This window comes from Engraulis encrasicolus, chromosome 5 (assembly GCF_034702125.1).
Source record: "Engraulis encrasicolus isolate BLACKSEA-1 chromosome 5, IST_EnEncr_1.0, whole genome shotgun sequence".
Taxonomy (NCBI): Eukaryota; Metazoa; Chordata; class Actinopteri; order Clupeiformes; family Engraulidae; genus Engraulis; species Engraulis encrasicolus.
Genome location: NC_085861.1, coordinates 41,989,010 through 42,003,375, shown reverse-complemented (window position 1 = coordinate 42,003,375; position 14,366 = coordinate 41,989,010). Strand labels below are relative to the sequence as shown.

The window sequence follows — 14,366 nt, the reverse complement described above, 5'->3', positions numbered from 1 at the left end:
TGCATAGGCTTGCATTGGGCAGAATTCTATTTCCTCATATAGTATTTACATCTAATCATTTCTCAGCTTATTTAATCAGTTGTACTTACCTTAGTATTACCTGCATTATAATGCATCCCTGTAGGCCTACTATATACATCTCTTCTGATGTGACAAGTAGGCTACGTCTTTCGTTGTTGGGGCCATGGACGCAAGCAACTGCACGTAGCAGGCGGGGCTCTGTTACCATGACAATTACGTCAATATTAGTGTCGGGTAACTAAAGGTCAAACTAAAGACAAGAGAGACGGAAGGAAACTGACACAGAATGGCGGAGGAACCAGACATTTGGCAGTAAAACCCGTAGGAAATAACAGTAGTTAGTCTTCACTTAATTGCTCTTTCAGTTGACTAGAAGTGCTTTGATTGATCTGTCAAGGATGAAGCCGTGTAATGAGGTACTTGCGCCGGGAAGGACACTGAGCTTATAGTTTAGCCGAACATCGTAGGTTATGTGCTGTTGTGCTAGCTAACAGGCTAAAATAAACTAGCCCGGTGAACGTAAAGTTAGTATTGTCTTTGGAAAAACGATCATATTTTCACTGTTTTGCAATTGTGCAAGCTGAGTTGACAATAATTTGTGTATGCATGTTGACATTTCAAATAGCTTCAGAAAAACGAGGTCGATGGTCTTGCGACCTTGCTTGCTCGCAGCCAAGTTGGAGTAACGTAGCTAACGTTAATGCCAACATTGCATTGCCTTGTTGGACCGTGAAGAGAGGAGGCAAGTTTCTTTGACCCGTGGCATTGAGATACTCTGAGGGGATACATTTACAGACCGTCCCACGACTGGGATCTGCTTCAAGTTATTCGTTTTAACTGCCTTTGGCTTCCATGTGAGGTTAGGAGCTGTACAGTTAAAATAGGAAAGAAAAAATAGTGAACCGGTTGTTCCGAACAGTGAGTTTATGTGTTGTGCAGTTTCTGGACTATTTTATTTGAAGACGTGTGTGGCCTATGCAACGCAACACTTTTAGCATGGAAGACAATATCAAGGACGAGGGCTAGTGTTTGGTCCTGCTGTTGACCATACTAGAACATAGCACTATCGTTACCGTGACTTTCAGGATGGAGAGGAGGAGTGCATGGTAGCACGGTATGCGCATGTGACGACTCAAGGTAGTCCATGAATTCTCTAAAATCGAGGGTAATGTTGCAAATGTGCCCGGGATTGCTTGTGTGCAACTATAGCAATAGATGTGATTCAATTGAATGCAATGGCAGTCGGACAGTGCTCCACTGTAAAATAGCGTAGAAACGAGGTTTAACACGGATACAAGGTGTGCGGTCATTGCATATGGCTGAGGATGGCAAACAAGAGAATTGGCACAGATCTCTGTTGGAACCTTTAAAGCCGCACGCTTTGCAGCACAAGTTAGGGGAATGTATGAAAATGTATTCAGTGCGTGTGCAAAAGTGGCAACAACTGTCAAGGGGGTTAATGACACTGAGCGCAATTCAGAAATATCGACTCAATGATGACAGCTCGCAAGACGAGATGTAATGCACCCAGATAACCTTGTGCTTGGTGTCCTTCTGAAACCTGGTTGTCTGTTGCTGTAAACATCCCCGACTGGAAGCTGTGCGAAAAACATGTGAGCTTTCAGTTGGATGTTTGCTTCCACAGGCCTCTTTGTTCGCCTTTTGTTCGGAGAATTAAATGTGCATAGATTGTTGTGTGTGACTGTGTGTGTTTGACAATGTTGTCTCACTCTATGAGGGATGCTGGTTTTTATCACCGGACAGCAGCATGCTTTCACTTTTTTCCCTCTTCGTTTTTGATCAATTTTTGTGTGTGTACTGTTCTGTTCAGAGTGTGCCTTTATGTGTGCACTTGCAACCTTCCAACTGTAGTTAGTGTAAACATCCTACACTCAGCTGTCATCACACAGGGCTGGGAGTAGGGTGTTTACGTTGACTGGTTGGAAAGTCTCATCCGAAGGAGCCCGTGTCTTGTCATGATTTGCAAAGTCCCAAAGAGCATCATCATCTAAAGTTGTCGATCTGATTGTCATATCTTTTCAGTGCATGTGATGATAGCCTGATGTGATGAAGAAAATAAAGATTTGTATTTGACTTTATGAAATCCCTTTGTGACTGATATCTTTATGAATTCTAAACGCGCATTAGCTTGTGTTTTTGACATGAAACAAGCCTATCCCATTGCACAGGAGAGAACAGGACAAGAGCGGCATGTCTTTCTTCGGATACATTACATAATGTGTGAGATATTGTGGTCAAATGTCGCTATCTTTTCATTGCAATATTGTATGCCATTAATAACCTCAAATCCGAGAGCCACAAGTCAGTTACCTTCCACGGACAGTTTCACCTTGTGAATATGCAGTGTTTGTACCTCCTTGCAGGAGAGGGCGCAGTCTTAAATTTGTCTTGACGTTTGAATCGGCCCTATTGGAAATGAAGGAGAGTCCATCCGCCATGTAAACTGCCGCAGATTCGACATAAATCATGAGCAAAATAATTGATATTAAGCTAAATAACATAATCAAGATATACATTCAAAGAAAAATATGTTGTTTTCATGTTCAACAATCTGATTTGCCGATTACACCTGAAAATAATGAGTGCATCTAAACGAGGTAGGAAGAATCTAACCATGTTTACAAGCTAACAAGCTAGCTAACCGGAATACTGTTTTGTTGTAAGGTAAAAGTAGCCGTGGTAGTGACATTTGTAGTAAAATGTGGGAATAAATACGTATTGTAATTGTGTTGCAATGCGTGAACCTCGCGACATATAGCTTAAGATGGATATAATTGAAAGTTAAGAGTAGAACTGCAAACATATGCATAGTTTGTTTCGCAGTCTGTTTCACGAAACTGGTCTGCTTTCCAGCCACTGATTCTGGAAAAATGTGTGGCTACAGTGAAGCCAAGGATCCTTGCAATTTGTATTGACGTGTGTAGGGGTCCCTTGACAAAATGTATAATGGGTTCTCTTCTCGTAAAGACATTTCATCCAGACAGTGCCAGTAGGCTACTTGATAAACCCCAATTTAGTGGTTTTCACACTAGGGCTTATAGAAAGTGGACCAACTTTATGAGTTGAATAACAGTGTCAGGGTTCTCACTCCATTCCCCCAAGTAAAACACGGGATAGCCTACTGTGACAATTTGGAATAGGAGGGTTAAAAAACACTTGGTCTACACATCCACCCATAGGCTACTATGCAATAGTTTTAAGATAGTAGCCTATGGGTGGATGTGTAAGTGTCTTTTAACCCTCCTATGTATTCAAGTGATCTTTTCAAATACATTTTAACGGGATCATTTTAGCCTATTATTTGGTTCAACCAAACAGTTCACTCTCCATGTTGCTCAACTTAGGACAGCATTTTGAGATTATAAAGAAGAAGAAATGTAAATAATATGATCATGGTGATGATAATGATCACAAGTCTTGTGTTATTATTCCATTCCCCCCAGGTGTTACATGCATGTACATGTGCAAAATCTGCAACTTGTTTTCCCCACGCAAGAAAGATCTCCTCTCACATGCAACTGACATCCACAACTCTGAGGGTATTAACCCAGATGATGTCATTATCCCCATCAAACCTTTACCTAGACCACGGCCAAAACCATCCAGTGGTGAGTGGACCATACCAGATATTCAGACTTCATGTTAGAGTGAGTGACTTTAACCTCTAACTGTCCTAAAGTTAATGTTTAACAGCCATTTAGATCAAAGTATGTTGTGCAATTTAGAAATAATCCATATTTTGGGGGAAATGCAAAAAAAAAAAAAATGTCTCACAGATGCCCCCAAAAAGAAAAGGGGAAGACCTAAGGATGCTACAGCAACAGCCTTTGCGAGTATTGAAGTGGTCGTTCCCTCTGATGGAGAGAGACAAATGGAACAGCAGAACCCTGGGGCTGACATGAAAGGGGGATGTCCAGAGGATGACTCACTGGAATGCAAGAAGTGCAATCGCAAATTCAGCAACAAGCGTCAGATTTCCAAACATATTTGCTATGTAGAGTCAAAAGAAGACAACGACAATGGTATTTTCTTATTCATGTTCGTATAAAAAATGTCATGCACTATTTTGTATTTAATGGAGAGAGTGAGTGTGTGTGTGTGTGTGTGTCATAGCCTGGTTTTACATGCACTTGGGTTGCTCTCTCTGTACAGATCCCCCCTATTCAGAAGGGCCCCCCGTTGAAACAGATTCTGAGGAGGCTAGTGAGAAAGCAAACACGTCGCAGACCCCAAAGCGGGCACGGACTCAGATAATGCAAAAAGAGCCTGGGAGAGAGTCAGAGGCGGCAACGGGACCCCTAAACCCCATCGTTAGTGTGCTTCTGGCAGCTCATGAGGCCATCCCAGGTACTGATGAGAGTTGGGTAGGGCACACCCTGGTAAAATGTATTAAAATATGCACTTCAAGGAACAGTTCACTGTGTTTTCATACTGAAATGTCGTCTATTTTATCTGAGATGAGTTCATATGCACCTCTCAGGTCTATGCGCTTGCCCACAATGTTATTGTATTGTGCACACAATGTTACAATCAGAGAGGTACAGTATTCATGACGTCGCCTCAAATAAGAACCTACATTCAGTATGGAAACACGGTGGACAGTTCCTTTCAGTTTGATTTCACTTCTTTTACATGAATCTACAGTACAGTGTACAAATAACAGGGTTCCCACTGGTGCTTGAGTTCCTTGAAAATGCTTGAATTTAAATGAAGTGTTTTCAAGGTTGTGAAAATGCTTTAATTTTTGGTGAAGTGCTTGAAAATGCTTGAAATTTGAGTCAAGTCAAACTCACTACACCAAACAAAAGAAATAAATTGTTCAGGTACATCAAAAATCTGAGGGAGTGAGATGTCAGATGGGATTTGCCATTCAATTGATTAAAATGCAGGAAATTGCATTTTATAAACACAAAGTTTTCTGGGGGAGGACCCCCACACCCCCTTCCCGTGACCTATTAAAGGTGCTGGAAAACTGAAAAATTGGTGCTTGAAAGTGCTTGAAAAGAGCTTGAATTTGTTCATGAAAAAGGTGTGGCAACCCTGAAATAAGCAAAGACATCCTTGTGGCTTGGTCTTGGAGTATTGTATGCTCCAACTAATTTTTTTTGACATGACCTGGATGAATGACAGTCAGCCTTGTATGTGCTTAATATGACGTGACAGTTACAGTAAGTGCTCTGAATGCCATAGTAGTAATGTACATACATGGATGGATTATACGAAGGCTGGTTTTGGGTGTTGTTTTTCTTCAATGCTAGATGCTACAAAGATTGTGCCAATTGAGGCTTCCCCTGCGGATGTGGGGTCTGCAGATGCAGATCCCACGACACAAGACACGAGCCCGAAGAAGGGCTTCCAGGAGTATGCCATCCAGCAGGCAGCCTATGAAGTGCCACTTAAAGCCAACAGGTAACAAAAGTAACAGAAAACCTGAGAAACTGGCATGACCTTTGTCATACTGATCCCGGGGAACAATTCTTTGCTATTCATTACTGTGATTTTTTATTGCTCTCACATCAACAGAGTTGGATCAACTCAACTCAAGATTTTCACCTGTGAATACTGCAACAAGGTCTTCAAGTTTAAACACTCCCTGCAGGCCCACCTTCGAATTCACACCAAAGAGAAGCCATTCAAGTGCCCGCAGTGTGACTATGCCAGTGCCATCAAAGCTAACCTCAACGTCCACATGCGCAAGCACACAGGCGAGAAATTCAGCTGTGAGCACTGCTCCTTTACCTGCCTGAGCAAGGGACACCTCAAGGTGCACGTGGAAAGGGTCCATGAGAAGATCAAGCGTCACTGCCGTTTCTGCAAAAAGAAGTACTCAGACATCAAAAACCTCCTGAAACACATACGCGAGGCGCACGACATGGAAGACAGGAAAGTGAAGAGCATTTACGACGAGTATCGTCTGCAAACGAGGGAGGGCAAGAGGCAGCTCCTCTACGACTGCAACATTTGCGAGCGCAAGTTCAAGAACGAGCTCATCCGGGATCGCCACATGTTGATCCACGCCGTCACCAAACCTTTTGGCTGCGAGCTCTGTGACCACGGCTCCACCAAGCTGCAGGGCCTTCAGGTCCACATTCGCAAGCATCCTTTTATCTACGGTTGTGCCATCTGTCCACAGAAGTTAGTCAGTACCGCGCAGCTCAAGAAGCACCTCGCGGAGAGCCATCCCGACATGGAGGTGTCCGACGTCTTCCCCAAATGCATCCAGAATAGCTTCTGCCTTCTGAAGCCAGGGGACGACATCCAGCATCAGATGCTGAGACAGGATGATCTGCAGATCACTGAGGAACTCTCTCTTCTCAACGTCCCCAGTGAGGCCCTCCTTCCAGAGGCACAAGAGGCACAGGCCCATGGAAAGGGAGGTGGCTCTTGTGAACAGGAAGCGGTCATAACCCTGGAAATAATGGATAAGGAAACCTTGCCAAAGGAGCTGGAAGGTCAGACTGTGGCAAACAGTGTTAATGCCTCCACTGATGTTCTACCTGCACCTTTGGAGAGCAGCTTGGGAACCAATGAGGAGGTGCCCTGTGGCAGTCAGTCATCGCAGGGTGGAGATGGTGAGGCCTCCTCAAAGGAGACTTCCCCGTACGAGTCCTCACAAGGGAACAATGAGAAGCTGGACTGGGGAGTCAACGTGGAGATGACGCCGTTCAAACAAATCATAGATCAAATGCAGAAGAAACGTCTGAGCATGGAGTTGTTTAAGAGAATCAAGAAAGTGTACGGTGAATTGGAGTGTGAATACTGTGGTATGTAATACTTTATTTGATATAAAGACATTCTTTGAATAGCAGTGTATGAGGGCCTTTGACAAAAAAAAGATGTGTGAGCTTTACAGTAATAACATGTCTTCTGTTTGAACAGGAAAGCTGTATTGGTACCAGGTGCACTACGACACACACGTGCGAACGCACACACGGGAGTATCTGCATTACTGTACCGAGTGCACATATTCCTCCATCACCAAAACTGGTCTGAAGCGCCATATCGTTCAGAAACACAGCAACGTCTTACTGAAGTGCCCGGAGGAGGGCTGTGAGTTTGTCACCCCTGACAAGTACAAATTAAATGCTCATTGCGTCACCCATTCAGAAAAGGTAAGCCTTGGGTGGGAGAGCAGATATTCGCTTAAGTGCTACACGTTTAAACTAGATGTTGCTTTGCCACACTACTGTAGTCCTACATTTGGTCTTGAGAACTAGACTCTCTATTTTCCCAGGACAAAGAAGTTGTCACTTGCCCATTCTGTGAAAAAACTGTAGCTGAAGAGAAAATGAAGCAGCATCTCCAAAGCTCTCATCCAGGTCGGTAATGGCAGTTATTTTAACACCACAGAACAAATGCAGTACTAAGATTTGTCTTTGTAAAATAAAATGGAGCTAAAATGTTGATATCCATGCGTTCTTAATTTCTTTGCACAGAGAATATTATAACCTTACTGTCACCAAAATTGTAATAAGAAAATCTTAATCTGTTACTTAAGGCACTCTGTAATGTCATAACAATGTTGGTATCATGTAGTTGAGTTTTTTTCAGCAATGATCATCTGCACACAGAGGCTACAATATAAACCATTAATGTGTTCTTGTGGTCCACTGACTGCAGATATAGCCTTGGACTCCACACTGGAGGCATTGGGCATTACAACTGTGGCACAGAAGTGGGGCAAGAAGACCGCAAAATGCCCTTACTGTGACCGCTACTTCAAGAGGGTTGGCGCCGACCTGCAACGTCATATATGGACCCACGAGGGTAAGCAAAGAGAGTGTGACAAATAGCATGGCACATGCTCCACCTCACACCCAGTCCCGATGTCAATTGTCAGTCAGAACTGTATCACCTCTCACAACACATACACTGTAGAAACTCCTACTTCATGCCTCCGCATCACATACAGGTGTACTGTTCCCACCCCACTCATTGACCACTCCTCCTTCCACGCGCCTAGTCCATTTCTCTCACTCACAACATTTTTTTTTACTGAACTAAACAGGTGTGAAGCCATTCAAATGTTCAGTCTGTGACTTTGCTGCACGGACCAAAAGCAACCTGACGGCACATATGAACCGGCACAGCACAGAGAAGACCCATTTGTGTGACCTATGTGGGAAGAAGTTCAAGTCAAAGTGCAGTCTTAAAGCACACAAGCTTCTTCACACAACCGAAGGTGAGAACATTCAGAACATTTTGTTGTTGTTGTCTTGTTCAACTTTTTTGATGATAGGACAGTATGAGAGGTGGACAGGAAGCGAATGGGGAGAGAGATGGGGAGGGGTTGGCAAATGACCCGGGCCGGAATCAAACCCGGGTCGCCTGCGTAGCAGCCCAGTGCCCTACCGTTAGAGCCACAGTAGGGCCCATTTAGAATAAACTTAACGGCATTTGTGTTGCACAGCTCATGCAACTCAAAGTTTTTCAACAGCTTGGCAGGAAAACAAAGGCGGTCAATTTTGTGGAAGGGCGTTTGTTTAAATGCCTGGGAAACACCTGGCAAATCTGGCAATCATATCCTTTGTTCCTTGTAGATGGCATAAGAACATACAGTATAGTAAATGTTAGGGGTATCACTTTTGTCACCTAACATGTTAACTGGTCAAACGCAATTTCAAACTTCTGTGCTAACCCTGTTACATAGATTTTTGACAATAAAGTACTCTTGACTTGACTTAACATGGGGTCTGTCTTCTCTTTTTTCCAAGTTGGAAAAAAGTTTAAATGTACAGAATGCGACTACATGACAGTCCAGAAACCCCAGCTGGTGCGGCATATGGAGCAGCATGCGCCGTTCAAGGTAATGTCCAAGCCCATCATTTACAAGCTTATTTATCACCCTTTTTACAGAAGATGAAAGTGAAACTAGAAACATGTACATGTTTTGGATAAGGTAATCATACTAATGTACGGAAAGGAATACTTACCTTACTGCTTACCTGTTCTTTAAAGGTGTATAACTTCTTTTTCTTTCCCAAATTTTGTTCTTAGCCCTTCAAGTGTGCCCATTGCCATTACTCGTGCAACATGGCTGGCTCTCTGAAGCGGCACTACCACAAAAAGCACCCCAACGAGGAGTACTCCAACGCAGGCTCTGGAACGACCTCGGACTCTGTGGCGGAACAAGGTATGAAAATATTGCTCCCCTTTTGGTAACACTTTATAAGAAGTCATCCATTCTTTACGGTTAATAATATATAATGAAATTTAATAACGATATAATACCTAACTATATAATACCTAAATATAAAACCTATTTATTCACTTGTCAATCATTAATAATTTGTACATAGCAATGAAGCACTTCTAAATGTGTTAAAAAATACTTATGGTTGCAAAATAAACCATTTATTAATCATTTATACTCAATGGTTATCCTTAAGTGTTACCGCATAACATAAACATTGTATGTATCTATTTTGTTATATTGTTATTAGTATACACATGTACTATCTGAGAAACCTCCTCTTCCTCTTTTCCAGGAGGACATAAGTGTCCTGTGTGCAACTATGCTTACGGGACTAAGTGGGAGATGAACAGGCACCTTAAAATCAAACATCGGCTCAAGGTGGTGGAGAGCGACGGCCTTGAGCTGGACCAGTGGGTGGACCAGGTGAGCAATTTGGTTTACTGTTAAATAGGTTTACCTGATGAAGGTCCAGGACCGAAACCTTGTGTATTAAAGAAAAACAGTGAAATGGGCAGTGTTTAAATAGGTTTACCTGATGAAGGTCTAGGACCGAAACCTTGTGTATTAAAGAAAAACAGTGAAATGGGCAGTCTTTTCAAATTGTCTGCATCATTACACTACATAAAACGGGTTGTGCGTGTGTTGTGTTTGTGTACCTGTGCATCAATAACAGGTGGTGGAATCCTTGGAGGAGGAGGAAGAGTCCACGCAGTTCCTCCACATAGCTGAAGCTGAAGACTCCCAGGCTACAGAGGAAGCAGTGACCACCCTGCAAGACCTTCACTTCACCACTGAGAATGGTTAGTAATATGGATTGTGTTTGTCTGGTTTTACCACCCCCTCGTTCTGCATTTCATTCAGTGATGCTAAAACCAGGACAGAATATTGTACAGCACCAATATGCAAATGGAATGCTGTAATAGTTGTTGAAATATGTGTTACCATTTTACTACACTATGACGTTACACAGAGCTTTCAGGAATACAGTACATACACATAATGGTCAAACTGAAAGCCTGCCAGAACATGGGTGATGTGCAACACTGATTGCTACTTTAAACTTCGGCTTTTTTGCACACCTCAGCTGGCAGGTGCGTCGGAGATGGCACCATGGGTCACTCAGCATTAGTTTAAAGAAACTCCCGCACACTGACCATTTCGCTGTTCTTTCTTTAATAAACGACGTTTCGGTACTAGACCTTAAATTGCCTGATGAAGGTCTAGTACCGAAACGTCGTTTATTAAAGAAAGAACAGCGAAATGGTCAGTGTGCGGGAGTTTCTTTAAACTAACGCTGATTACTAACGTATTAAGTAATACTTATGAATGAGATAACACAAAATTGTTTATAGGCAACTTGAAATATTACACAGTTAAGCTTTAACAGATTAAATAGTAATAACCATAATTATAGCAGTGAATACTGTGCATACATTCCTTGTAATGATATAGTCATAATTAACCATTTTTCTCACATAGGTGTTGTATCGGCTACCTCAACAGACGAACTAGACCCTGCAGCAGTGAATATTCTGCAGCAGATTATCGAACTTGGGTCTGAAAACACAGATGGCACTGTTGCTTCAGTTGTGGCTATGGCACCAGGAACAGTTACAGTGTTAGAACAGGTAAGCACCCTACCGTAATAAGTTCTAATAGCTTTGTAAACATTAGAGTTAGCAATAAAATGCTGCTTGTGAAAAATAATTCTATTACAACTCTAAGAGCGGCTGCATACCCTCTCTATACCCAGAGATGCATATTGTCACCAGGCTAGGCAGGCAAGCGCGTAGGGCCCCCCAAGCCTATAGATGGTGAAAAACAGCTAAGACTATAAACTATAGTAGTGGCGATTTGTTGCAAATGGTCATTCTTTTGATTTTTTGCTTGGGGCCGCAACTTAGCCTAGAGTCGCCTGTGTCTATACCCCTCTGTTTTTAAATGATTTTGTTTTTGGAGTGCACACAGTAAACAGGTCAATGATACTTCACTACTCTCAACATCTTCCCTGCTCTGATTCACTTGTGGTCTGATCATTTAGAAGTACTGTTATGTATGTATGTTTGCAACTATGCAATACCAAACTACTGGTCTTGTTACGTTCATAAACGTATCTCTCTACCTTAAAAAAAAATGCTGCTTGTGGTGCGTCTGCCACGTGACCCACAGCATGTGCCTCACATGAGTACACTGTGTACTTTATGATGCCACCATCCATGAATGATGTATGTAAGGCAGCATCATGGTGGCAGAGTTTTCCTAGCGCTGTGATTTTAGTAGTGCCCTAGTATGAGTAGCATGTTTACTTCCTAGTGCACTAGAAAACATGCATACTTGTCTTTTGACCTGAGCAGGTGGCTGAGGAGGAGCAGCAGTCTGACCATGCGATGATCATCCAGGACGCACTGCAGCAGGCCTCGGTGGAGATGGGAGAAGAGCACCACCTAGTGGTGTCCTCTGACGACGTGGAGGGCATCAAGACAGTGACCGTCTACACTCAGGGAGAAGAGGCCTCACAGTACATTGTTTACGTACAGACTGACGAACAAATGACAGAGGCTCTGTAGATGCACAAACATCATCTAAAGTGGGTCCTCTTTTACTAGACTGGCACTGTACAGAGAATAGGTACTTGTAAAGAAGTGCACATTTGTATAGCTTTCTCATCTTACTGTAAGGATTACACATAATGTGAAGCAAAATTAGTCAGAAGCTGAATCCTTTGGGGTCACATTTTAGCTCATGTGTATATTGTCTCAGATTGTACATTCGCCTTTTTTAACATGAACTTTGTAAATAAACCGAGCTTATTTATATGCTGAGTTGAAGCTTATAAATGAGAACATTTTGACAAGGAAATAAAAAAACAAAATTGTTTACTTGGAACACGTTCTCTACAAATGTCTTACAAGAATGTTTCCAAAAATATTTACACGCAACACACGTAATTCTGTCTTTGAATAGTCCTCACTCAAGATCATAGTAAGCATATTCCAAAAAGGAGTTCAAGTGATTAACTACTTTTTGCAATACCCTGTCCGTCAGCAAAGCCCCCACCAAAACAGTGAAGTCTGGCAGTCGCGACACAAATATTCAAGGCCTTCTGTGGTCCTCAGCCATCAGCTCTCTGATCTGAGAGTCTTCATGGCGGTCATCGTCCAAATCCTCCAGTGGTTTTTCTTCGCCGTGCTTGGCCAACAGAAACGCTTTGGGTGTGATGTCATTGTCTATGTTCTTCTTAGACTTCTTCTTTTTCTTCTCGATAAGTTTCTGCTTCTTGAATTCAGCGATGGCCTCCACCTGCTGTTGAGTAAGGGCTGTGGTGGTAGTTAGGGCTGCAGCAGTCTCTCCGGTCTGCTGTTTGTACTCCTGGACTTGCTTCAGAAGAGCGTCGTGGTCGATCCCAAAGAGCACAGGTCTTCCCTCAGAGGGTGGAAACTGGTCAAGGCCTGATGAAGCTGTCCTGATGGCCCCGCTGTGAAATAACATCAAAGGCATACTTACTGGCTCACATTTCAAATATCATAAATAAACATATAAACTAGCAAAGTATAGAAAGAGTAACTCACCTCCTCTCCAACTCACTGGTTGCATCCTCTAGCTGTTCATGGTTTGGTCCAAAATCTGCAATCTTCAATAGATTATCAATCTGAAGAGGAAAAATACTTTGGTCAATGGAGAGCTGAAAGGTAGATATCACTGAGGCAGGCAAATTATTATTTTGTCGCAACCTTTAGGCCTACCTCATTTAGAGCTGCATATTGTTTGTCCCGGATGAAAACCATGGCAGGTATGCTTCCAAGAACTTGCTGAGATAAAAGAAGATACCTGGAGAGCAAAGGTCTGACATTAATGTTGGGTTTTGCCAGGGTGTGTAGCCCTTTGCTCCTAAATTGACTCAAAGATGTGCGCTGGCTGACTGACGGGCACCTTATGCGACGGCCACTTTTGTCCAGAACTTGTTGAATGTATTCATCCTTCTCTGAAGTGCCACCCGTCTTCCAATAGACGCGACATGCTGAATGATCAGGTGCCAATGATACCTGTTACAGGGAGAAAATACTTTTCACAACTAGGCCTATAGACCATCCGTGACACAACATTTCTCTTAGCCAACTTCATGCGAGATGATCATCTGAACTAGTCACCTTTGAGATCTCCACATTCAACTTGGGCAGCTCTGAACTAACTTCATACGAGGTCAACAGGTCTGAAACGGCTTTGAAGAGAATGGAGTTCAGTGCACGAAGCCTGAAGCTATCTTCTTGGCGAGGTTTGGTTGGCTTGAAGAGGCTTTGAGAGGTCGGTATTCTCTGGAAAACGCAAATGGCCCCAGTTAAAGCAAACAGCGTGTCGTGATTAGCACGAATTGTCATCTTAAGATTGATCCTGAAAATGTAGTGTTACCTGAGGTGGAGTTTCGTACCACTGTTTCTTTGACCTACAGAAATAAACATTGATAGGTGGTAAACAGCTTGACTTCAACCTACATCGTAGTTCCAACTGCTGTTACGGCTACACATGAACACACCTAATTAGTTGGCTAATAAATATTTTTAAGCGAGCATTTCAAAACTTAACTCACCGTCCTTTGAACATTTTCATCAATTTGTTACCTCCAAAGAAACAACTGCATGTGTGGAAAGAGTGTTGACAACCCGGAGACAGGCCATCCCCTAGTTTAGTCGTTGGTCGTGGAATAGATATCCTAAGCACGCCGTAAGTGATTTGACGGAAAGAAAATATCTTAATAATTGTCTGACTGAGCATTGCACTTTTTGAAAATACAATATTGGACATTTCGAAGCTTGCAGTCAGGAGGACTTGTGCGCCGATAACATCTCTGAGTTCGACTATACGACCTTGAAGACTGTCTGAAGATTCGATTGTCCCTAGTCTAAAGCAAACACATGTCGAATTGTCGATTCAGACCACATGCTGCTGTGCTGAGAGCGCCACTAAACACAAATCATTCCCATTGTAGTGGTTTTATTTATCCCACAAATTCGTTTTTCTATTTAACTTTTAGGCCTCGGCCCTCATTTTGAAGAAGGTAATGACACACACAACATTTAATATTATACACATTTCAGTAATTTATTAAAAGAATGCAGGTATTCTGTTGTAT

The 14,366-nt window shown here is 42.6% G+C and overlaps 2 protein-coding genes across 2 annotated transcripts; one reads left to right on the top strand and one right to left on the bottom strand.

Moving 5' to 3' along the window:
- Positions 1-305: 305 nt before the first annotated feature.
- On the top strand, positions 306-12,054 carry LOC134449476 (zinc finger protein ZFAT-like). Its single transcript, XM_063199431.1, has 16 exons — positions 306-2,639; positions 3,486-3,650; positions 3,819-4,064; positions 4,195-4,389; positions 5,301-5,451; positions 5,566-6,806; positions 6,922-7,154; positions 7,277-7,361; positions 7,663-7,809; positions 8,051-8,224; positions 8,757-8,848; positions 9,040-9,175; positions 9,531-9,661; positions 9,912-10,038; positions 10,718-10,866; positions 11,593-12,054. The coding sequence occupies exons 1-16, from the start codon at positions 2,582-2,584 to the stop codon at positions 11,803-11,805; spliced, it is 3,543 nt and encodes a 1,180-aa protein (XP_063055501.1). The 5' UTR covers positions 306-2,581; the 3' UTR covers positions 11,806-12,054.
- On the bottom strand, positions 11,828-14,316 carry rbfa (ribosome binding factor A). Its single transcript, XM_063199433.1, has 7 exons — positions 13,824-14,316; positions 13,646-13,679; positions 13,387-13,551; positions 13,169-13,281; positions 12,982-13,066; positions 12,808-12,887; positions 11,828-12,713 (listed from the first exon to the last, which is right to left on the bottom strand). Exons 1-7 carry the CDS (start codon positions 14,036-14,038, stop codon positions 12,332-12,334), a joined length of 1,074 nt encoding a protein of 357 aa, XP_063055503.1. The 5' UTR covers positions 14,039-14,316; the 3' UTR covers positions 11,828-12,331.
- Positions 14,317-14,366: the final 50 nt, after the last annotated feature.